The sequence below is a fragment of the Knufia obscura genome (assembly GCF_036327395.1).
Source record: "Knufia obscura strain CCFEE 5817 isolate CBS 148926 chromosome Unknown scaffold_11, whole genome shotgun sequence".
Classification (NCBI taxonomy): Eukaryota; Fungi; Ascomycota; class Eurotiomycetes; order Chaetothyriales; family Trichomeriaceae; genus Knufia; species Knufia obscura.
Window position 1 is genome coordinate 143,566 of NW_027042697.1, and position 24,364 is coordinate 167,929.

Consider the following 24,364-nt stretch of genomic DNA (forward strand, 5'->3'; position numbering starts at 1 on the left):
TGACCTTGGCCATTAGCAGCGTGGACCCGAAATGTATCAATACTTTGAAGCCGTTTCATCAATCCATAGTCTCGATACAATCCACAAAGCAGCATGACATGGTTGCATCGCCGTAGAACGAGCAATGAGATGCCGCATCCCAGCTTCAAGTAGTAATAACATATTTTGTGTCGCTAACAACGCCAGTAACACAAAGATAGCTTGTAGAACAAACCTGCCGGCTAGGAAATAGTCAAATGCTTCCACATATATCCTCCTCACTGACGCCTCTTGCGCCTAAGATTCTATACACAAACCCAATTCGTGGTTATGGAACCCCCTGCAGATTCTCAATGCTGGTCTCCCATACCCATTTCACTTGCCCTTGTCATAATCATATCCAAAGTTGCCATCTCCTTGGAAGAGAATTCGAACTTCTTATCAGCATCTGTTGTTAGACAACACATATTGCTCTCTGCCAGTTGCCATGCACCGGGCTCGCGAATCTCCCGAGGCTCAATAAGGTAGCTCTCGAATTTGGCAAAACGTTTCTTCGTTTTGTCGGCAAATTTGTTGTGCAATAGCCAACCGTTGAACCACAACGGCTTTCCTTCCGTGTCCAAGTGTAGCAACTGCGGAGCACAAATCGTGTATTTGCTGGGATCTTCATGAGACTCCAGGACTTCTTGCAGCTCGGTCGCACCTGCATTTTCTGACTTGCTTTCAGCCTCGTCAGCGTCTGTCGCGCCTTCCTCTTTCTTCACTGCATCTTGTTCATCGCCTTTCTCTTCTAGTGCTGGCTCATCTCTTTTCTTATTTTCCTTCTCCTTGTTTTCTCTGTTGTCACCCAATTCTCCCATAATACCAGCATCACCTTGATGGAAAGCATAGTTCTCATCACCTGCAAGCAAAAAGCCTATCCAAAATGTTTCTTTGTCGCCGTACATCATGTCATATACACCAGTGATACCCTTCTCCTTGTTGCCATCTCGATCAGGCCCATTAAACCTGGTCACCAGCAACATTGAAATAAAGTGCTTCCACTTGTCAACAACTATTACACCAGATTCCTGCTGATGTCCTGATTCGCCAGTCCAGAACCGAGACTGTTTAGCTAACCTTGGAATTGGCTTCGGCAAGACCTGCTGCAGCCACCTTTTCTTGCTCTCGGGCATGATTAGTCGATCTCTGAAGAAGAGTGCACCGGTCTGCTTATAATCTGGCTCATCGAACAGGACTTCTGGGTTCTTGAAGAAAAGCGAATCTGCGTCAATGAAGATGACCTCACGAAAGCTGGACAGCAAGATAGCGAACGGCTTGGCTGCCCAGCCTGCCAGTTTCCAGCCTTCATCGTTGGTCATCTGAGCAATGTCCCGACATGTCACACCTGGCAGGGCCTCCAACTCCATTCGGTAGTCCTCACCGAGATCCTGGTCACCAAGGTACATAACCTCGATTGGCAAGGTGCACCCAAGCTGTCGGAAAGAGTAAATGGTTGTCAAAAGATATGGTGCTTGGTCGTCTCCGGCTGTTAGGACAATTCCTCTTCCGCCTTTCTTGAAATGAGCGTGGAGACTCATGTGGTCACTGAAATATGGTGCCGTCCATGGGAAGAGGAGGTTTGCAAATTTCAACAGGAAAGCTCGATACGCTTCATACGTGCGAACAGTCTGAGCAAGGTTCATGCCGTGAACACCCTCGTCGGTGTACTCAGACCCGTCAAGATCTTGCTGGTGGCTGCGAAGATACTGGATCACGTCATCCCGAATATAGGTCGCTCCTTCGGAATCTGTGGTCATGTGGAGTGCTTCCCAGGCCTCGAAATACTTTCTGTAAGCCCGTGTCCTGAGACCCATCTCTCGCATCTTCTCCTTACCGGATCCTTCAACAGGTCGTACCAGCTCTCGCATGTGGACTTCGTCAGGCAGGAGCGAAACTACGACTGCTAGAGCTTTCTCGAAAGACGGTCTCTCTGACCACTGCTCGCGTGACGGCGCGGCGGAATTCTTATCAGTCTTGGTTGACTTGCCGTCGCTTTGCGATTTCCAACCCTTTAGGTTGAATGGCTTACCGGTGACACCGTCCTCCTCCTCGACCTCCTGTTTCCCTTGTTTGACGTCGTCAACCGAGGGCTGCGTGGCAGGTCTTTGGTAGACTTCATCCAAAGGTTCCTTGATCGGCTTGAAATCATGCTCCTTTGGCAGTTCATTGGAATACTGGTCTTGCGAAGTCCTGTACTTTGACTTCTCATCTGTTAATGGGGACTCAGCATGTACTTCTGCTACATTGGCGTCTGCTGGTGGATTGCGAGCATTGTCACCCAGTATCGCGTCGCCAAGACCACCGGATCCCGGCTTGGTTCCTAATACTGTTGTTGAGCTCGTCGATATATCGCCGCCTTCAGAGCTGATAACAAAATAACCCAACAAGAAGCATACCGCTACTATAAGCGCAATCGCCGCTTGTCTATTAGAAAATCGTGCTCGGCCGCCTGCTGGCGAGCCTGAATACAGCAGCCCCGGGGGTGATCGGCCCTCCTTCGGGCCTTTCACAGGCTTGAACATGCTGTTGTACGCCCCTTGAGCCAGCTTGAAATGGTGATATTCGGATCCACTCGGTGTATATGAATTGGTGCACAAGCACGTGGCTTCGAAACCGGATCTGCAACAGACTGAAACGCGACCTCAAGCAATACTATGAAAGCACAGCGCGTTTGACCCGGATTTGCAAGTTTGAAAGATGTCGTGGGACGATGACCAAGAATGAGATTCGCGATTAGTGGTACAGCTTAGTGTACAAGAGATCCCAAAACGAGCGGCGGATTCAACGGTATGGTCCTGCTGAGTGCTTCCCGGAAGCGCCAGCTATAGATTTGATTCAGTCGATGGGTAAGGTGAATAAGACGTCAAGAGGATAGCGAAGGGATGATGTTGACACGAACATCGAAAAGTCTGGATCATGTGCATTTCCGCTGAAAAAGGGATGCCACTAAAGACGCGAACTAAAACCCATCCCTTGTATGGGAAACTCGGGCCACTCACCAAGCTCAAAGTGGTTTAGCCATATGCATGCTCTATTTTTGTAGGGCGTGCAACACGAGATTCTGCTCCGCAAACCTTGTGCCAGTTCAGCCCTGGCTTGCTCTAGCGAATCATCAAGCGGCATCAAGAAGTAGCATGGATTCGAGATGCTTCCCACATTCCTGAAACCGTGTTGGAAGTCAGAAGTCCCCGAATTTGCAACATCCTTTTGTGGTTGTGAAGCACACTTCTTCACGCAGCTGAGAAATGCGAAGTCGCAATCTTCCGGAAGTTTACACAAGCGAAGCTGCGCAAGCCACACCTCAGGGTCGGTGCGGCTGAACATTCATGATCTAGCCACCCGATGGAAAAACGGAGTGAGCGCCCTACCTGCCAAAATTCGTGCTTCCAGTGCTCAGTCCGTTCTCCCGTTGGGTGCTGGCGCATGCGCAACGAACATGCTTCGTGTACAAACGATGGTCGAGGCTTAGAGTCCTCAGGGATCCTTAGTGACTCACGTACTGAAACACGCAACCCCAGACTGCTGGTTATTACAGTACCAGATGGGGTAAGGCATTGTTGAAGGAGGTGCCCGGAGAACACCGAGTGCCAGAAATTTAGGCCTTGTAGATCCTGTACATGGCACATCCTTAGCTAATGCTTAGGTAGGTATCAGACGCACGTCGAAGGGTGTAAATACTGTAGTCGGAGAAGGGCGCTTTCGATACGGTGTAGAAATCTCGTTGTTCTTTACACCTAGTACACTACTACCCTTCATCTGCTACCTATGCTATGAGGTCGTGGTTCGTGTCTAGTGCGCGTTCGTCTACTGCAGTGACGCTATACGGCCTCGGACCAAGTCTGATGTGTCCATGACACAAAATTGCGTGATGCGGCGATGGTCTGTAGTTTCGAATAAATTTCACGATGCCTCCACGACATCAAACTACTAACTCACTGCGAACTCAGAGGAGTACACCGGCTTTGATGTGCACATGACTCTGTACGTGATGCCTTCTAGAGACCGCTCTTCTAATGCCGTTCTGCTGGCTCGAGCTTATACCATATAGCCATAATCAATAACAAGTACGAATTGCACATACAACCAACAGTCTCGACTCCAACCACATCGCTCCCGCACATCATCACAGCATCTCTCTGACTCCGCATGCGCCATGCAGAGCACTTGAGCACAGTCACCACTTCCTCTGGTAGCGAGTTGCGTAACTCCTAGTCAAAGACGAGCATCGCCGCTTCCTGTCGATACAAGTCGTGCCTTCGTCGCCAGCGCCACCTTCTCGTTCCTTCCCTAGGAGTGATCGCACCTTCCTTGGCTTTAGGACCGTTTGCACCACCCTCGTCTAGGTAGTATGTCGGCCGCGCCCTCCTCGTCATCAGCATCGTGCTCTTCCAGTGCTGCTCGCGCCTTCCTCTCCTGCACATCTCTGGTCGCAGCTTCCTCCACCCACCATCATTCTTCCCTACTAGCAAGCTCATTCGCGCCTGCCTCGCCAGCAACGACGATCGTATCTTCTACACTCATTGTCATGACTCCCCTCACACGCGTATATCTCCCTTCACGCTGATGGACCGTAGCTTCATGCGTATTTTGTACCCTAACCACACTCGCCTCGTGGTGTCGAGGTCGTCCGCGCCTCATCGCTTTCAAAGTGTGGTCGCTCCTCCCCCGTTCACCGCGCAGGACCGTGCTTGCCTCATACCTAGATCGATCGTTCCTTCCTTGATTGTAGACCCGGCCTTATCTGCCTTGGCAACGCGTCAGAATCGTGCCTTCTCGTGTTGTGTGACGTGATTGTCCTTTCCCTGCCTGGTCCTGAAAGCCTGGTCCTGCCTTCCCCTGATACTCACGTCAAGACTGCTCTTTCCTCGGGTGTTGTGCATGGTCGTGCCTGCCTTGTATCTTAGGGTGGTTGCTCCTTCCTCCGATCATAAGGCTGGTCGTGCCTGCGTGGCAGTGCTTCAGGGTCGCGCCTTCTCTAAAATTCTGCATGGTTCTTCCTCAGCTAGGTGTATAGTACAGTACATGGGGTGCCTTGCCTGGCTGTGTGATCTGCTTGTACCTCTCTGGAAGGTCATAGAGGGAATTGCGCTGCATTACGTGCAATGAAAGGTAGTCGGTGCTTGCCTCCTAGTCCTTAGAGATATACGTGTTGTGGTAGTTCGATGCGATCGGGGACTCACTAGATGAGGGAGGAACATCAGAAAGCGGCCATGTACAGCTCTGAATGACGTGTTATGCAGCAGCTGTCTCGCAGCTCTGTTGGGTTGGCAGATACTCAGATATAATATTCTACCAAGCATACTCCTGTGCTCATGCCTCCTCCTTCTCCACCTTCTTCTCAGACATCTCCACAGGCGCCTTCGGCACAGGAAACAATTCCGCCAGTAGACCAGGCAAGAAGACCTCCAAACGCCTGCTCGTCTCAGCCCACAATTGCACAGTCATATCATCTTGCCTCCCCATGTCCTCAGCCTTAGGCCTAACAAGGTACCCACCATCCCCAAGAACAAGAAGCACATTCTTCACACCTTCCGTTACAGCCTCCTCCAATGCTTCTCCTTCTTTGGTGCCGACGCTGGCATTCATCAGACGGTCGAGCAGTTCAAGTGTTCCAGTCCACGCCCGGACAAGGACATACTCTGTCCGTTCGACTGGCTTCTGCGCCTGTGCTTCTTGCACATCTTGTTCTTCCGGCGCGGCGATCCTGACAACGCGCCCTGGTATCTTCCCAAGTAAATCAAAATACCTCAAAAACACCTTACAAAGCACAGTGACCATAGTTACCCTCGTCTCGCCCATACCCATCTGATCCCCCTTGTGCACCTCAGGCTTTAGCAGCCGCGCAACAAGCGGGAAGAGAACCTCGCTGAAGATAGCGGTCCACTCATTGTCACCCTTGTTCTTCTTTTCATCGTCCGAATCTTCATCTTCAGCCTCTTGTTCATCATCTGTGTTCACGTCTTCGGGCTTGACAGGGTCCTCGGAGAGGAGAATACGAAGGAGGACAGAGATGCCTCGATTGCGAACCTCGCGACACGCACTCATACCTATCCCCTCTACGCCTGCTAAACCGCGGAACACAGCGCCCCAGTACTCTTTCCATGCTTCACCTCTGTCAAGTGCACTTTGTGTAATGAGTTGTGGTGCCAAGCCAGACAGTGAATAGATGCATGTAATGCTCTTCAGGGCCCGAGTGACAATTGCTGCATCTTCTGGTCTTGGTGGTCGTGGTTTCTGGCTGCGCCGATGGGCGAGATCACGACGTTGTTCGATAATTGAGCCGGGAAGTGAAGCTGCTGTAGCAAAGGACGTTGCCAAGGCCAGGGCAGGCGCGTATGATGACGGTGTAATGCCTTTGAACGTCGATGATTCTGCTTTTGACGGCGAAGAATCCTCGGTCAACTTCTCCAAGATTGCAAGCACGTTATCCGCCTCGGTTTTGTGTTGATGGAGACGCTGGAGGATAGACCAGAAGTCCGGTGAGGCCGTGGTATCGTTGCGCAATGGTCCAGGTTCGTTAATGGCCAGTGTCAGCCCTTTGATGACTGCGGTGGCCGTATGGTCGAGAATGGCATCATCGAATGAAGAAATTGCGTGGAGAACTACAGGTGCGCGCATGAAGTCATGCGTGTAGCTGTGGCGCAGAAGGTCGAGAAGATACTGAACTATTCTGGACGCCGCCAGTGGATGCAGACTTGAGGCATTGCGCACTGCGGACTGAAGCGCGTTGGTCACTGCCTCACCTGTCACTGCCACTGATTCATCGTCTCGCAAAGTCAGTCGCGTCGCAAGCTCCAGCAGGAACACGCTGCCCGCGTCGTACTCTGGTCCTTGTTTGGGATTCCTGGTACCATTGACTCGAGCCGTGACAGGTGCAGGACGGACATCAGGTTTTACAACCACCACCGGTGACGGAGCGTCAGGCATCTCGGAAAGAAGGGCATTAACCAGCTTCTCGAGTTGCTGAGCCGGCAAATTGAGCAGATTGGCTAGGACGTTCTCGACTTTGCAAGCAGTGATACAATCAACGCTGCTGAGTGTATTCTCCATCTCTTCTTCTGATGGCTCGGGCGGATCGTCAGCTGCATAGCTCGAAAGGTAGGATGTGAAGGTGGAGAAGAGACCGCTTTCGGCAAGCTTGCCATCCTTGTCGATTACTTGCGATGGTGGTTGTAGCGGAATTGCACCGACGTCAGAAAGACGGTTCGCCAATTGCTCCGGCATACTGATGAGAGCATTGACGAACAAGTTCCGCAAGATTCGAACGATATATATCCAGGTTTCCCCAACAGCCCTTTCATGGCCATTAAGCGACCTGAAGAGCAACACCGTGGATAGTTGTGCTCGGAAGTCCCGTCCAAGTCGCACAGCCAGCTCACTGACCATGATCTTCTTCTTGCCGGCTTGCACTTCTGTATTCAGCGACGTGCTCGGTGGAATTTCAGCAGCAAGAGTGCTAATCTGGCTAAGGCTGTAGATGATGCGATCGAAAGCCTCTGGCACGTCATACCTTGCTGCAAGCTGAGCACATTGGTCGAAACCAACCACGATGCGAGAGAAGACAGCGTCGTCCGAAGCTGACATAAAGACGTAGCATAAAGTAGCGATGATCGGCTTCCATGTCGCGCTGAACATCTCGGCATCAAATGCGTTCGTGTCGCAAAGCTCGAGCTGCCCAGCATTGTGTGTGTTCAAAAGCAACGTCTTCCAGGCATGTTCAAAGGCGTTCTTGTTGTCGTGCTCTTCTGGCAGAATGATCTCATTGTCGGCAATGGCGTCGTATATGTCCTGGAGGTAGTCGAACGAGAAATCCTGGCCGCCGTTGCACCCTCTCAGGTTTCTTGAAAAGTCCTCGACCGTCATCCTCTTCTGTGTCTTCTTCACCTGCGGATTGTACAGGTCCGTGTTCAGCATAATAATAGCATACGTCAGCACATACGCTGCATCTTGGTCCGCAATACCTTCCGGTACAGCGCTCTTCATGTACTTGTCGACGAAAACCTGCACAATCCTCTCAATCAATGCAGATTCGCCAGGAAGTCGGAATGAAGTGAGTAAATCTCGTAATGCTTCGTCGATTCGTTTTCCATCGAACTCGAACTGTGCAATGAATGCCTTTAGTAATTCTTCGTTGTTCTTCTTCGTAATGAACTCTCCCAGCACTTTCTTCGATAGGTGGCTGGTGCTTTTGAGAAATGTTGCTATTTGTACAGGATCATCCGGATTTTCTATTATGCCGCTCTTCACCAGGAAGGCGACACCTCCTTTAGGGTTATCGTTGAATTTGGTCGAACCACTTTTGATGAGTTTTTTGCGCCTCCGTTGGTTCCGTAACTGTGCTATCCTTTCCGGTGAGCCCGTCGCAGGTGTCTGATCTGCCCGTTCTGCCATGAATTGTATGAATGTTAGGAGAGAGTCTAGACATAGAGGAGGCACATTGGTTGTACTCCAGGTCGCCGCGTCAGGAAATGCATTCCTCGATAACAACCCAATCATGTCTTCGCACAGGTCTTGTCTGTCAACTTCACAATCGTAATTGATGAAAAGCTCAGCCATGAAAGCGGGCATTCGCACAAGCGTGCCGATGGTCTCAACCATGGCTTCTCGTGCTTCTGGCCGTCGCGAGCCACCTTCCAGACCAAGTTGCCGCCTGTCCTTAACAGGTACTGGCGTCGAGCGTCCGCTGCTTGGCTGAGACGGAGCAGGCTTCACTAACTTCGGTGCCTGCGGGATGCCTTCGTAAAGTGATGGGTCAATGCCTGGCTCTTGTGGTATGTCGACTTTGGGGTGTAAACAAGCAACTAGATATGACAGGAACAGTTCTTGCTGAAGTTTCAACAGCTTTCTGCACGTCGTCAACAGTGTGCCAGCGACTCTGAGAGAGCTATTCAGAACAACCATGTCCTCGAGTCGCACAAGTTGCAACAGATGCCGGCACAGATCATCCTCGACCATAACAGCCAGAATGGGCTGTTCTGCAATGAATGGACCAGCAACTTCCAACGCCACATCGATGATCCTGAGAGCCATGACTCTCATCGCATTTGTGTGCTGCTTGTTATGCGGGTCCAGCAGGTCAATCAGTACCCGAAATAGTTCTCGGATGCTGGGCAGGGCATAAGGTGTTGCCGGTTCGTCCTCATCATCCTCTGGCTGCTCTTTCTCCTGATTAGGGGGTTCATGTGTCTCAGCAGTTGGAGCTGAGTCATAACTCGACCGGTCATCAGTGCTATGTCTAGGCACTGCACCGTTGCCCATGACGCTCCCTTCCAGAGGTGGCTGAATCTTCATTTCATCCCCATTCTGAGCCATGGATCTTGTCGTGTTTGACCGAGCTCTTCCTGGCAGTTGCTCCGGTACCTGCTCGACCGGCAAGTCTGCAAGTCGTCCAAAGACAATCTGACACATAGTGACCATGGCCATTTCTGCGCTTCTCCTGAGGGCTTCGGATAGTCGTGCCTGACAACACATGCTCAGTCCCGTGCTCATCATTTCGCAAATGCTCTCGTCGCCGAGTAAAGAGCCTTCTGGCCTCGATATTATTAGTTCCATCAATCGTAATATCCTCAAGAGCACGACCTCATCTGCAGCAGTGTCACTAGCCTCGAACCTACAGTGGGTGATAGCAGCGCTGAGCAAGTGCATCGCAGGACCGACTCGAGGGCTATGTATCGTGATCAGGTTGTAGTTGAGGAATTTCGTAATAGACATAACAGCCAGACTGGTAATCGTGGCGCTTGTTGACGATGAGCGGATGACCTGCAGGAAAGGATGGAGCAAGGCCGTAGCATCGAAGGTTGCAATATTCCTGCAAGTGGCCAGGTCCCTTCTGAGTTTCGCGAAGGCAGACAGCAACGGATTATCCTGTACACTCCTGCCCTTCTTCCCTCTCAGACCCCATCTGCTGGCCAAGGTGGTGTCTTCCTCAGCCTGGGCTGTTATGGATCCTACCCTGCTCTTCCCTCCAACAGGGTCGATTTTTGGTGTCCCGGCTCTTGAGCTTCCTCTGCGTGACAGGCCCTGATCTGGTACCTCTAATGAACTGCGGGAGGCTCCTCCACCCAAGATGGCAGACACAGAACTCTGTGCCCATCGCGCATGCTTGCGCATAGCCGAGGTGAGGGTGATGCATTCTTGCGTAACGAGAGCGACGGGCTCTATTCGTATGCCGATCTGTTGTCGAGGATGTTGCTCGCTCGCCGCGGACTGGAAGACCGTGTTTGTTAAGGGTGGTAGGGAGGGAATCGAAGACAATCCATTATGCTGTGATGCAGATTCTCTGATGACATAGTCGACTTGGGCAGGCCTTGTACCTGTTAGATCGGCGGTTGCCATGTCGCTATGAGCATCTCCTCACGGACTCGTGCTAAGACAGGTTGACTATGCGACTGGACATGGGGATGAGGCTGTTCAAGATCTGCTTCGGCGACACATGGTGTTCGTTCTCGAGTAGTCTAAGAGGAAATGGTGTCCGCTAGAAGCCTTGGGGCTACTTTGATATGGATCTGGCTCAAGAGCACAGGTGTCACCTTTGGTTAATCGCTAGCATTAGAACCATACTTTGTACAATATCTGGCTTGCTGGTTACTCCGCAGGCACGACCAGGTTGCTCATTGTATACAAAGATGGAAGGTTCGGCGAGCAGCCTGCCACGCCCCCCCAATTATATACAAGATGACCACAACATTATTGACATTAGCAACATGCATATTACCAGTCCTAGATAGCTGTAGACCTGAAGTTGTCTGCTGCATTTATACATCGTCTATGAAAAGTACTCTACTTATGCATCGCTCGCTAGTAGGGGTATCACAATGAAAACGCCAGGGTTGCCTACCAGCGACAACCAACAAGGACCTCAGAGTCCTACCAAGATCTACCAGTGCACCGCCCACAGAACGACTTAACGCCAATATTACACCCGTAGTCTTACTCCTGTCCAGTATTCTCCTGCATTATCTGCTCGCCTTCTTCCAACATATCTGTGATTCTTGCCAAGCTCTTCACAGTCTCCTCTCCTTGCCCAACTAGCAACAACACCTCTGCATCGGCAGGCAACCCCAAGTAAGTAGGTGGCTCTCGCTCCGGTAGAGCCTCCACCCATCCCGCGAAGTCCTTCATGCTCGTCCCAGACGGCACCTTCAAGCCATCACCGTCAGGCTCAGACACCAATTGGTGCTCTTCCTCATACGCAGCTGGATCAAAGACTTGGTCCACAAGCCCACTCAGCAAATTGAAGTCACCTTCGTCATCGATCTTACCGCCGTACATCTCTGTGACCATTGTTCGGATCAGATCCCATGGCAGCTTGACAGGAGCAATGTTCGATCGTCCTTGCGCAATGTGCTCAATCCATGAATCAATGATGAATGCACAGCACTCGTAATCACTGTCATTGAACTCCCAGAGACCTTTCCAACCAAGTGTGGGCGCATATCGTAGCCTCTCTTGTAGAACAGCATGCAAAAAGCACAATAGAAGGTATAGACGCCCCTTCTCAGTTGGCGCTTTCGTGCCACGATCAGAGAGCACACTCAAGGTGTCTTTCATGTTAGCTCTGATACCAGCAGGTTGCTCAAAGACCAGTGTACGGGCTGCACGAATCAGATTGACTGGAATCTTTGGGCTGGCTTCCATTGACAAAAAGAGTCGGAAGTCTTCGTGCGGCCTCAACGAAGACAGACGCTTCTCCAGACTCTGCAGCCATTGAGGCGCCAGATGAACATTCTTGATCAGTACCCACGTGCCGTTAGCAGTGGCGCTCGCGATTGCCTTGTCTGCAGATGTGACTCCTTCGTCAGAACCCATTGCAACATTGGCACAGACAGCATTCTTGCGCTCGACCAATGTATCGACTTTGTAACTTGCGTCGAAGCCAGGATTGGACATTAACGCGATAGGTGTTCCACCAGTGACTTGCTCAACGATGACTCCCAGACTATCCGAGTATCGATACATGTCAGGCCCAAATACACCGCCAACCAGCCTCTCTGCGGCAGGCAGGAATCGATCAGGTCGAGCGATCTTGACCACGAGCAAGTTGAGCAGATGCTGGTCGATATCATTGAGATCGTCCGACCAGAGGTGTGGAACATGCTTCTCCGCTCGCTCACTTGTCATAAAATGTTTCCAGACTTGATCGTCAATCTCGGCTGCTCGTCCCTGGAACGGAGCCAGCGCGTTGATCGACTCGAGTGCAGTCTGAGCATCTTCGGCACCAGGAGTCGACAAGATGAGGTCAAGCAGAGATCTGTCAAACTCGTAGGGTGAGGCTCGCACCAACAACATCGCTAACAAGATCTTGTCTTTCTGGTACATAGAGATTGCTGTACGGTGGAACGTCTCAACGAAGATGTCCTTGAGAATGATTTCACTGCGAGATTGGTAGTCCGTGACGCCTTTGAGGTTGGCGTTCTCGTGCAATACATGATGGAAGATGTCCACAAAGTACTGCAGCGAGAAGCGGTAAGCATGATTGATGTGATGAAGTATTTCCAGCACCGCGAAAATCGAGCTGGAAGCGTTGGCGATGCGGCTGTACTCCATTGTGATTCGTTCGACCTCGGTCATGACACCTTGTGTTTCTGCTACCTTCTTGGTGATAACAGCGGCTTCCTTCTTCAGTGTCTCTAGCGTATGGATGACATGGTCATCATCAAGGATATTGCCTCGTGATTCGTTGAGTGCTTGCAGCAAGCGTTTCTCGAGCTGTCGTAAATTTGTGTTGAACTCGCCTTGCATTTTGATCAGATTGGTGCGTCGCTTGTCAACATCAGGTCGCTCAGCCTTGAGAACCTCGTTGAGTGATTGTGTCTGCAAGCTGCTCTTCGTCACGGTAAAGTTGATCAACGTGGTGCGACTGCAAATGTCGGGAGCAAAGTTTGCCGATGGATCACGAGTTGACAGATACAGCTTGAAGCTGGGTGAGAAATCAATCTCTTGCTTGCCAAGCTGGATGAGTACACGACCACCGGTTCTCTGATACTCTTTGTTGAGCACATGTGTTAAAATGGGATCGAGATATTCCGCGTCTTGGATCAGGATTGGGTTACCAAAGCGCAGAGCACTCTCGAGCTGCTTGACAAAGCCATCGTCTAAGAAGCTGGTGACTGTCAATTTTCGTCCTTCATGCTCTTGGCTTAAGAAGTCGGCGACTCGACTAGAAGGGTCAATAATGAGAGGGTATCGGTTGAAGCGCTTGAGCATGATGGCATTTTCCATGCAAAGGTCATCGGCTGGCAGAGAATTTTTCTGCCACTGTAGGCGTTCATCGGCAGTGGACAGATAGCCCAAAACAGATCCGTCAGGCTTGCATGCGACGCCAGACTGCTGCAACTGAAGAAGCCAATCGTCAATCATGTTCTTTCTGAACTGCTGATCGTAGAGACCGCCATAAGCGAGGAATGCCGAGGCCACAACAACGTCGCCGATGAGTGTTTGAATTTGTGTGTCGAAAGACTTGCTGGCAGCTTCCCAACGAGTGCGTTCAGAAGACAGACTGTCTAGCAGTCTCATGCTTCGATCAACCTTGCTTTGAACTTGAGACATCTCTGCTTTGATTGCCTGAGTTTCGCTGATGAGCGCAGCATACTCGTTCTTGTAGGTAGCAATGCTCTTCTCTAAGTGCTGAACCTTCTCAGCAATGGCTGCCGCGTTTGACTTGGTCTCTAGCGCATTTTCTTCAAGTTGCTCGACTTCAGCACGAAGTGGCCCAACACGGTCAAGAATCTCTGAGTAATTCACCTGAGCGGTAACCCATTGTACCAAGGGACCGCAGGCTTTGGAGGCTCGATTGACCTTTTCGAAAGTGAAGTCGTCGTTGGACAGGTATTCGTGCCCCATCTTGTTGCGCAGATTTGCTGTCATCTGTCTCTCGTTGTCGTAGTTGACGATGCTGGCAATGAAATCGTCCCTTCGTACGATGCCCTGAATGTCCTTCCAACTGTTCACTCTGTGACCGAGCAAGGCACAAACAGAGTCCAAAGCTAGCTTGACACCTGAAGGAGGATTGGCCATAGATCGCACCTCAGTCAGATGCTGACGCTTGATATTGCTGACACTTCGTTGGGCTTCCAGAACAGCAGGCTCTGCTTTGGCCAAATCTGCAAGCACAATCTCTTTACGGCTCGCGATCTCCTTATCTTGCTGTCCAAGTGCTTTCTGCACCTCTAATGAGGTCGTCTTCTGAGATTCGGCCTCACGTTGGTCTTCCATCATGCGTGAGAGTTTCTCGTTGGCTTCGATATCCTTGGCTTCGAGTCTCTTTTGCTTCTCTGCAAGGCTAGATCTCAGGTCTCGTACCTTGTCCACAGTATCCCGAAGCTTCTCAAGACCGACGTTCAAATGACGTTGCTGATCTTCTAGATCTTCGCGCTTTTCATGGAACAGACGGACGAATTGCGCGACAAAGTCGAGGTAATGACGAGGTGTGAGGTATGTCGTGATGCCCTGTTGCTTCTCGAGCAATTGATTGATCTTTTGCACAGAGTGATGGATGAAGACCATTGAGTTGATGATTGTGTCTCGGTGATTGGCAGGTAATGAGAGTTCGGAATATGCCACAGGTATGCTATCGGGCGCGGTGAAGTTGGGCTTCTCAAGATCGACAGACTGCGTCAGCTCGTATCCAACCTGGAATAAAGCTTGATCGGACCAGTCACCCATCCAGTTGAGCACACATCTGTTGAAAAGAGCCGGACTTGTAGCAGCCTTGGACGACAGGCCTTCTTGCGGCGGATTCATGGTGAACACAACGTGCAAGTTGCGCACGATTTGCTGAGTGAACCACTTGTACAGCTCTTCCTGGGAGTCGAGCAGCAGACCTTGTCGTTGCGCTCCCTCCTTGCATGCCGTCAGCAGTGCTGAATATTCGTCGCCTTCAAACAGTCCAGGGACTTCTCCATTGGCCAACAGGGTATTCATTCTCTCCAAGAATCCTGAATCAAGCACATTAGACTCGTCCATGATGAAGCATATCTTCTCCCCTCGTGTACCGCAAGCGCGCAGTACCGATCGCAGATCCTCATCAAAATCTTCCCCAGAGTATTTCCCATGGACCTTGATCTGGAAGATTTTGAGACCATTCATCCAAGCAACAAAACGAGATAGTGTTGTCTTTCCGCTACCACTCGTGCCAATCAGGATTAGATGACCTTGTGGCTGTCTGAAGACTCTGTCGATGCGCAGTGCATGCTCCAGCACGTCGTTGAACAGCACGAGTGGAACATCAACCTCTTCTTCGCAGAATGTCCGCAGACGAGCTTTGACGAAGACTCGAAGCTGTTCCTGCTCAACAGAAACATAATTTTTGGATAGCCAGTTCGAGAACAAGATCGGGCCGTGCAATGCAGTATCGATATCAGCAGTTGGGAAGTTTTCCAGCGCAACCTGTTTGACCAGGTCGTTTGTCCATTGTCGTTCGGAAGGCTCAACAAGACGATCCGAGAATAGTCTCAACGCTTCGTGTGCCCAGATACGGACTAGGCCTTCAAGACTCAATTGTTCCAGGGAAGCAATTGATTCGTAGAGTCCACGCACCCATCTCGTCAGTTCTCGAGGCGAGTAAACATAATGTGGCTGAACTTCAGCGGTGAATTGCGCTTGGGATTTGAGGAAGAAGTCTACCATGGCCTTGGTCAAAGAACCTGCGAATCCGCGTAGTGACGGAATGACCTTCAGTACCGCGTTGTTGAACGTGCCGTAGATCTGCGTTAGGGATAGTTCGCCAGGGTAGTCGACCATAACGACAGGAGCATGACGAAGGAACCGGGCTCCAAGTGAGTGTCGGCCTGCATCTTCCGGAGGATTGCAAGCACCGACAAATTGAATGCGCTCAAGAGATACCCAAGCCTTATCAGTCGTTCGATAGAAGCCATTCTGCTCAATGAGTTGTCTAAGGAAGCTGATGGCCCGCTGGGTGCCGTACTTATCCGGAGCAGGCAAATTGATCTCATCGCAGAAGATGACTAGCCATCGGCCGATCTGAGTAGGTGCCAGTACCATTCCGTTCAACGTCTTTTTGTACTCGCAGTATTGCTCGAACGTCTTGACAATCAAGTCTGGCATGGTCGCACTTGAGAAGTTAAGACCAACCACCTCCATATCAGGCAGCTTGCGAAGAGCGCTGAATAATGTCATCGTCTTACCTGAACCCGGAGGTCCACACAGCATGAGGGGCTTATGCTCGGCGAGCCACGAATATAGAACTTCTTCATGGCGGACTGTGTCAACAGTTGGAATGATGACGTCTGTCTGGGTGATCGAGTGTGTGTTGACATCGATTGTAGGGACTTGCGACTGCCACGGCAGCCATTGTGCTTGTGGCAATGCGACGTCGTAGTCAATCAAAGAACTGGTGTCGTCCAAAGTAGGTAACATCACATTCGTCATGCTGCTGATGAAATCGCCAAATTGTTTCCGGATGGGGAGTTTAGCGTCGCCAACGAAAGACCACACCACCGCAATGAGCATCTTCCTGGACACAAAGTTCTCGATCTGCTCTTCATCCAGTGGGAAGTCAGAGTGGTTCATGTTGTACTGCAAGACGGTACGTAATGTCTTTGCAAGCAGGCTGAAGAAGCTATCGAGTACTCGTGCGGTCGTAAACTCCATGATATGCTTATATGTTTGGGCTTCTTTCAGTGCCTTCAGGAGAAAATCATCGCGCGTGATGAGACTTCGAACAACCTCTGTGACATGGCTCTGAGCAGCTTGAGCGCGAACGATTGCATCAGAGTTCAGGCCAAGCTCGTCATCGAGGTCATCGAAACCACGGGTCGCAAACTTCGCCAGATAGTGATGCATCATAAGCTCCGGCGTGACAGTATCGTCGCTGAACCAGACCATACCACAACGAGAGACTGTAGCCAAGGTGGCATACTTGAGGCTCTCGACTTCAAACATGACTCGAACGTTTGATGGAAGGTTGAGACGTTCACCATTAGGCAATGTCAGCAGCTTGTTGTCGTCCAGCACACTGTTGAGGTTTTCTACCCATTCAGGGTCAACGTCACCATCGAAGACAATCCAGTGGCGCTTGGAATCTTCACCACGTAGGTTGTCAACAATCTTCCTCAACGTTGCAGTGAACAGGCCATCAGTCCATTCTCGAGTTGTGCTGTCAAGGTTGCCGTACAAAGCTTCCTTAGACATGACCTTGGGATCGATGACATGACAGACACCTTCGGTACCTTCGACTTTTTGTAGTGCTTGCAACAAGACCTTCCAGATTTCAGATTTACCAGAAGCAGACGGTCCAACCATCATAACACCGTGATGAATTCGTTGGATCTGGTACAGCTGTAGGATCTTGGTCAACCAGGCGTCAGACATGGTCAGATGGCGTTCTTGCATGACCTCAGCAATAGCGGCCTTGAGCGCAGTCATATCTGCTGGAACGTACTCAACCCCGGGGAAGTCCTGCTCTTGCACCTGAACGAGGCGAGCAACATCGTCCTTGATCAGCTTAGGTGACACAGTTTCTCTAATACTTTGAACCAGAATTTGCGGCTCCAGCATTGTGTCTTCTGCGAGTGTGCCATCGCCAAGCTGAAGTCGAGCGCGTTTCAAGCCGCCAGAACTGACCAGGACACTTTTGAGAGCACGTAATCCGAAATCGTAGTGCGGCTGCTTGGACAATTTGTGCGCTGAGTGATCGAAGAAAGGCACGACTTGTCTGGAAATCTCCTTGGCTTGCTTGAAGCCCTGAGAGAAAAGCATGACTTCTGCGATGAGCTCCTTGTCTGGCTTCGACATTGCAACACTTCTGAACAACTTCTTGAGGTTGTCTGGCAGATTAGATCGACCAGCATATCCGGGATTCATGGTGATAAAGATGCCAGTGTTCTGATTTACCTTGAACTGTCGTCCAACAAGCTCGACCTGTGCTTTCTGATCATGCGTGCTGTTGCGTAGCCCTATCTGAATGTTCTGGATCTGTTGAGATACAGCAGACAGTATGCGCTCCTCAAGACGATTGAATTCGTCAAAGCAACCCCAAGCACCGACCTGACAGATACCAAGGAAGATTCTTCCCATAGCCTGGAAGTCGAAAGTGTCATCACAACAGAAGACCAGCGTAAATCTGCCCAATTGCAGTCCGAGCGCCTTCACAGACTCAGTCTTTCCTGTACCGGCTGGTCCATAAGGTGATCCTCCCAGCTTCTGACACAATGCTTGTGTCAAGGTCAGGAAGCATCGATCCGTAAGAGGTGTGCGCACAAGGCGGTCCGGTACTCCCAAGTATTCGTATCCATATTGGAGGCGGGCATTTGCCATCTCGATGTGCAGTCTCTGCAGTGGCTCCGCATCTTTCTCGTAGACATACCTCATCGTGAGTAGCCATGCAAAGTGACCAGGTGTATTGGCTTCCGCTCTGATAAGCTTGGAAATCGTGTCTCGCTGATGAACAGCCTCTGTGATCAAGTGCTCACATTTCTTGCGGGTCAAGGGAGGCAGCTCATGAAGAACACTTTCTGCCAGGAGGTCAAGTAGTCGGACCTCGAATTGCAGAATATTGTCTAGATCCTTGCCGGCTGCTGCCAGTGATTGCTCAACGAGATTGGTCCACACGACCTGCGCCGCCAATATCACAATTTGGGCTGGGAAAGCTTCAAGGTACTCCTGAAAAGCAGTGGCATCGAGGGCATTTGCAGTGAAGATCGGCTCAAACATGGCGATAGCTTCGGACAGAAGTTCCGCCAATGTGAGCTTGGCACTCATGTCGAGAGCACCAAGCCAGTCGTTGATCTTAGGTAACTTGATTAAGGACACCTCCCGCTTGAGCTCAACTTTTTCACCCTCTTTCGATGTGATGGCGACGATAGTGTTCTCGTCATTGACCTCGACGCCTGATATACCTGCGAACATCTTTTTGAAATGCTTGGCGACCCGGTGGCTCTCGTTGCTGTTGCCGATGATCTCGAGCAGATCTTCGTCTCCAACGAAATAGAATCGTGGAAATGATACACGTTCACGTTCCAGATATTCACCTAGTGCTTTCTGGATCTTGCTCAACAGCTCTGCGAGTCGGTCCAAGGACTTTTGCACACCTGGAATGGCAAGCACATCCATCACGTATGGCGCTTTATATACCTTCTTCATGACGGCATAGAATTCAGTGTTGATGTTGGAGAAGCGACTAGATTCGGTAGGAAGCAAATGCTTGATATCGTTGTTGCCAGAGAACACGCCTTCAAGGTACACCCATTGGCGTTGTACATCGATCCAGACATCGAACAGAACATGGACTCTGTTGAGCTTGTCTTCCCAAGACGCAGCCTCCTCTTCAAACTCTTTGTAGTAGGGTGAGTGTCGCATGGCTTGCAGCGAGTTTGTATTCTCGCTACATCTTGTGAACAAGTCATCCCATCCTCGAATCAGTCGCAGCTTGCTTTGGTAGTTGACCAGATCGAGTGAGTAGTTCTGCCATGTATCTCGAACTTGACGCACGAACTCTTCTAAAGCCATCTCACCTTGCGCTTGTGCAATGATGTCGCGAATGACGGTCTCAGTGGCAGTTGGCTTAAGGTCCCATACATCTCCCAGCGTCATCGATACTTCGGAATATCTCTTACCAGGGCGAAGTGCCTTGAATATCTTCAGCCAGTGGCGTTCACGAATAGCATCTGTCTTGAGGTCGGCTAGAATCGGGTTGCTCTTTTGCAAGTCTCGAAGGACTCTTTGGACATGCTCGAACGCGGCATATTGTCGTAATCTGCTCGGCATTTCCTTAGCAGACTTGACCTGCTCTTCAAGTTGCTGGCGCAGCTTTCTCGGTTGCACACTGGTCCAAAGCGTTTCCCGAAGTTCGTTGACGCGCTGCCAGATTGTGGAAAGAGCAGCCCATAGAGAAGTGAAGTCCTGGATCTCTTCCACTGTCGTAGCCAGATTATCGTCACGACTATGCGGGAGACCCAATGCCTCCTTGGCCTTGGCAACGGTGTCAGCCTCTAATTGAAGCTTTTCAACTCGTGTCTGATATGTGCGCAACAGCTCGATCGCCTCTTCGGCAGGTATGTCGCCCGATACCGGTTTCTCTTCAGACCATTTGTTCACGATATCACGCATCTTGTCATTGACCGCTCGATCCTCGGCAGCGATCTTTGCACGAAGGGCATCAGTCTGTTCCTCAACAACTCTGCTTTTTCGAGCTAGGATCTGCTGGAAAGCTTCCCACTCATCACCGACCTGATCGGCCTTGAGCCAATCATTGGGGAAATTGTATCTTTGGCGGGACAATGTCACCTGGCCCTGACGAAACACTTCGACCTCTGGCTCCCACAAGTTGGCATTCCTCTTGGATTGCTGGACAACTGTGATGAAAGCAACAGCTTGTGCAGTCGAGGAAGCCTCCAAAGACTGATTCTCGAGGTCATGTCTGGCTCTCCTGAGTTCCGCGAACACCTCACGCATGCGGTTGCCGAGGATGAGGCCGAATCTGGAAGTGATGTCGTACTGCCATTGATCATACTTCTGAGTAATCTTGGCTTGGACTTGCTCGTAATTGAATGTGACATAGCCGAACGTCTTGCGAACGTCGGAGGTATCAAAGGTTGATCTCGCATGCTTGATCTCCTGAATCAGCTGATGCCATAGCTCAAGGTTTTCGCCCAGTGTCTCCTGCACGTGGCTCGTTTGTAGATCCCAGAGTGACTGATAGCGATACCACTCTTCGAGGTACGATCTCAGCTCTTCCACCTTGTCGTCGACAGATGAGTATGCATCTTCGAGAGGCTCCAGACAGTCGATTGCAAGGTCTTCGAAGTACTCCTGGGTCTGGTGTAACGCAGAGACTGCGGAAACCTGGTAGCGCGTGGCTTTTATGCGCTGCAAGCTGCAGAGGACATCCAACCAGGATTCAACACTCTGAAGCCAAGTGGCTTTGACATGTGTAATGGGGGGATCAACGAATATGGTCTGGTTGTTCATGCTAATTTCCACCTCTATAGTCGTGAATTGAGCGCGATGAACGATTTCCTGCCCTTCGGCTTGAACTTGACCAGAGTAATTGCTCGCCTCAGGCGAGGAAAACGATCGAGTCCAGTGCCTCATTGCCTCTCTCAGTCGGTCGCGCAATATTGATTCCAATTGCGTATTGAGGCCGTCCACCCAATGCTCGAGATTGGCATAATTTTCCAGATTGAGCTTATCCACAGAGTTTTGAATTGTGCTGACATGACTTTGGAAGATTTCGGATTCATATGGACAGGTACGTAGATCGGTCAATGCTTGTTGTATTGTCGCATCGACGTTTCGCAAGGTAAGCATTTTCTCCTGCAGTGTCGCCGTGGCAGTTGACAGATTCCGAACATACTGAACATGAGCACTCTCATTCCTCAAGAGCGAGTCTGCGCCTTTAAGGACACCATCTGGGCGAGCTTGCTTCTGCTTCTGATGGAACTCGTAGTCGTTCACGAACGTTCCCCATTTCAACGGCATGCCCTTTGCGAATAGCGCATGTGCTTCCTGGACGTAATTGGACATGAGCTGTGCGACATTGGATACCTCCTGAATGGCTCGTATAGTCGAGAAGAAAGTCTTCGCGCTTTCCATCAGACTCAATGCGAATGGATAGATACGTTGTGCGTCTCTTGCCACGGTCGAGACCATGTGAGGTATGCTGAAACCGAGCCAGGTCAAGTTTCGGACCTCCTTGAATAGAGCGACTACTTGATCGTCAAAGTTGACATGAAGCTCGAGTATGCCGCTCGGTCCTCGTGCCTTGTTGATGAGAAATAGTCGCCCATTGACAGAGATCTCAGATCTCTGCACAGAGTTAAGCCAAACTTGGAAGATGTCTCGCGTTGTCAGCTTCTCTCGGAACAATCTGCTCTCATTCTGCAATTTTTCTCCGTCGGCATGCAACGACCAATCTTGACCCAGAACAGCTTCGACTTTCTTCATATAGCCATCGAGTTGAGCCTCGATCTGTCTGACCCATATGATGGAGCCTGCTACCGGCGGAATGTCACGCAGCTGAGACATCATTTGAGCTTCGGAGCCACCATATTGCTGCTTGAAACGCTCTTGCAGCGAAACAATATCTTTCTTCACGTTGTCGAGGAGCTGACTCTGGTACTCTCCGATTGCACCACGGATCTTAGGCCGCACAAGAAGAGCGTTGAATTTGGAGAAAACGCGAAACATCTCGTTGGCAGATTTTGCAGTGGCCAGTCTGTCTCGGAGCTTCGTGATGATGGAGTTCTCGACACGAGATGTTCTTTCTTGATATTCCTGCTCGGCTCTATTCCAAAGCTCGGTTCCCTGGGCAGAAAGATCGAGGACGTCGACTTCCTTCAACGAGTCGAAAGCCTCATTGACTTCACGAAGTGCTTCAACGTCATCAGCATTTTCCACAGTCTGCTGTTCTTTGTATCCTGCAGAAACCAGATACCGATTAGTCTGGGGCGCAAGGACGTTGTAAATCGTCTTTTGCAGCTGCTCGTGGTTCTCGCGGAAAGTGCTGACATATCTCAGTCTATCTTTGGTTTTCTCGTGGCGCTCTTTGACCTTGATTGCAACGAAGGTATCGTTGTTCCTTCGCTTCTGTACGTCTCGTGCCACGTTTGTAAAGTCCCTCTTCGTATCGGTCCAGACTTCCCAAACTCGATTGACAGTACGAATCGTCATGACGAAGTCTCGATAGGACATGGACATTAGAGCACGACCGCTGATTATGCGATGTATCTGATCATCCAGGTCCAGCGAAATCCCCTCAACCAGCTTCAGAGCTCGTTTGACCGGATATGGGCATATTCGTAGTTTCTTGTTGAGGTGGGCAAAGATGGAACGTAGAGCGTCCATCACCTTCTCCAGGGTTGTTGCACCAGACAACTCGTCGAGCGGGAAATCGCGCATCAATACGTTATAGTTTCTGACTTTTTCAAGCGCTTTCTTCAAGCCAGTATCTTCGCTTAGACCGAGGAGTGCCTGGTGTCTCTTTCCAGCCTTGAGTATACTCAACGTTAGTTGGACACCGTCGGAGGTCAGCTCATCCTCTATTCTCTTCAACGCACTTTCGAGGGATAGCCAGAAGTTGATCTCTTGAGCAGCGGAACCACACTCTGAATCGTCGGCCAATTTCGTCACTGTTTGAATAGTCTTGATCCAGCCGTTCAGGTGGTTCGTCAGACTGTTCTGGACAGTTGTGTTTTCGATGGTATGTGTGGGAATCAATTGCATTGATGGCGCCACATGCAGCTCCCGAGCCTGTTCGATCGCTGCATCCACCACTTCATGCATCGGCAGATGTACCAAAGGAATATCGGTGTTCTGTTGTAAGTTCAACAGACTCATCTCCAGCTCTGCTATCCTCCTCTTAGCCCCAGGTATGCCACTCTTCGCATCGCTGTCGTACCATGACCGTCCTGAGGGATCCTGGTTTCGTGTGTGGGCATCAAAGTATGGGCCGAGAGCGTTATGTAGAATCGTATGCAAGACTTCGAACGCTGATGGCTTGCCATATTCTGTTTCATCGTCTTGATCGTCGCTAGAGAATGTACCAGGCAGATTGACCGGGTAGATCTGACTAGCTATCGGTTTATGCGAGTCGAGCGGAGCAGGACGTTTGAGGAAGGCGATCGAGGCAACGGTGGTGGGTCTCGATATGAATTCCGAGCTCAAGGAGTAGGTATGGTCGATGTGTTCAGCCTCTTCATTCTCGGCATGGCCGTTAGCCACGTTCTCCCGTACATCTTTCTGAGCAAACAGAGCGACCTGCGGTTCCGTAGCAAATCGGGAGCATCTCTCGAGAGATTGTGATTGATTCGATTCTGATAGAAGATTGCCAACAGCATCTAGCTCTCGTCGAGCGGCTCCAAGATTGGCTTCAATGAGTCGAGCGATGTGCTCTAGCACAAGTATCGGGTCGGTCGTTCCTGGGAGATGGGATCCATTGCCATTCACTAGGCCCTCAGATTGGGCTTCCATCTCTTAATGTTGCAATAGTGTATTCACAGAATCGTCATTGATTAGCAGTGCCATCCAGTATAGCCACGAACGCCGATGCAATGCAGCAGAACAAGTTGAGAGGAGCGATGAAAAGGTTCAAATCATCGAGATTGGACTGTCTGTATACCAGGAGTGCCAACGCGTTTTGGCAACAACCATAAAGGCGTCAGCCAATAGGATACAGGCAATCACGGCCGCGATCCTATCCACTCAACCGTCCCCGCGAGCCGAAAACAGGGGTCCGGGTATGAAATAAGCGTGCAGTGAAAGTGGCTTACTACGGTAGACCAGGTAGTATCATCAGAGCTGCTTAATGCAATTGGATCAGAAGTACAAGAGGGACCGTGATAGATTCTGTACAAGTTGTGCATAGAGCTCTGCCATCTTACATGTT

General features: G+C 50.6%; 3 protein-coding genes across 3 annotated transcripts; all 3 read right to left on the minus strand.

The window, feature by feature from the left end:
• Positions 1-329: 329 nt before the first annotated feature.
• Positions 330-2,543, minus strand: PMZ80_008351 (uncharacterized protein; the record flags this gene model as incomplete). Its single annotated transcript, XM_064876751.1, has 1 exon — positions 330-2,543. One exon carries the CDS (start codon positions 2,541-2,543, stop codon positions 330-332), a length of 2,214 nt encoding a protein of 737 aa, XP_064727138.1.
• A 2,788-nt stretch (positions 2,544-5,331) lies between these two features.
• GEA2 (GDP/GTP exchange factor for ARF) lies at positions 5,332-10,356 on the minus strand (the record flags this gene model as incomplete). Its single annotated transcript, XM_064876752.1, has 1 exon — positions 5,332-10,356. One exon carries the CDS (start codon positions 10,354-10,356, stop codon positions 5,332-5,334), a length of 5,025 nt encoding a protein of 1,674 aa, XP_064727139.1.
• Positions 10,357-10,950: 594 nt separating this feature from the next.
• Positions 10,951-23,949, minus strand: DYN1 (dynein heavy chain; the record flags this gene model as incomplete). The annotated part of the gene is made up of 1 exon (XM_064876753.1): positions 10,951-23,949. The coding sequence occupies one exon, from the start codon at positions 23,947-23,949 to the stop codon at positions 10,951-10,953; it is 12,999 nt and encodes a 4,332-aa protein (XP_064727140.1).
• Between the last annotated feature and the right edge of the window lie 415 nt (positions 23,950-24,364).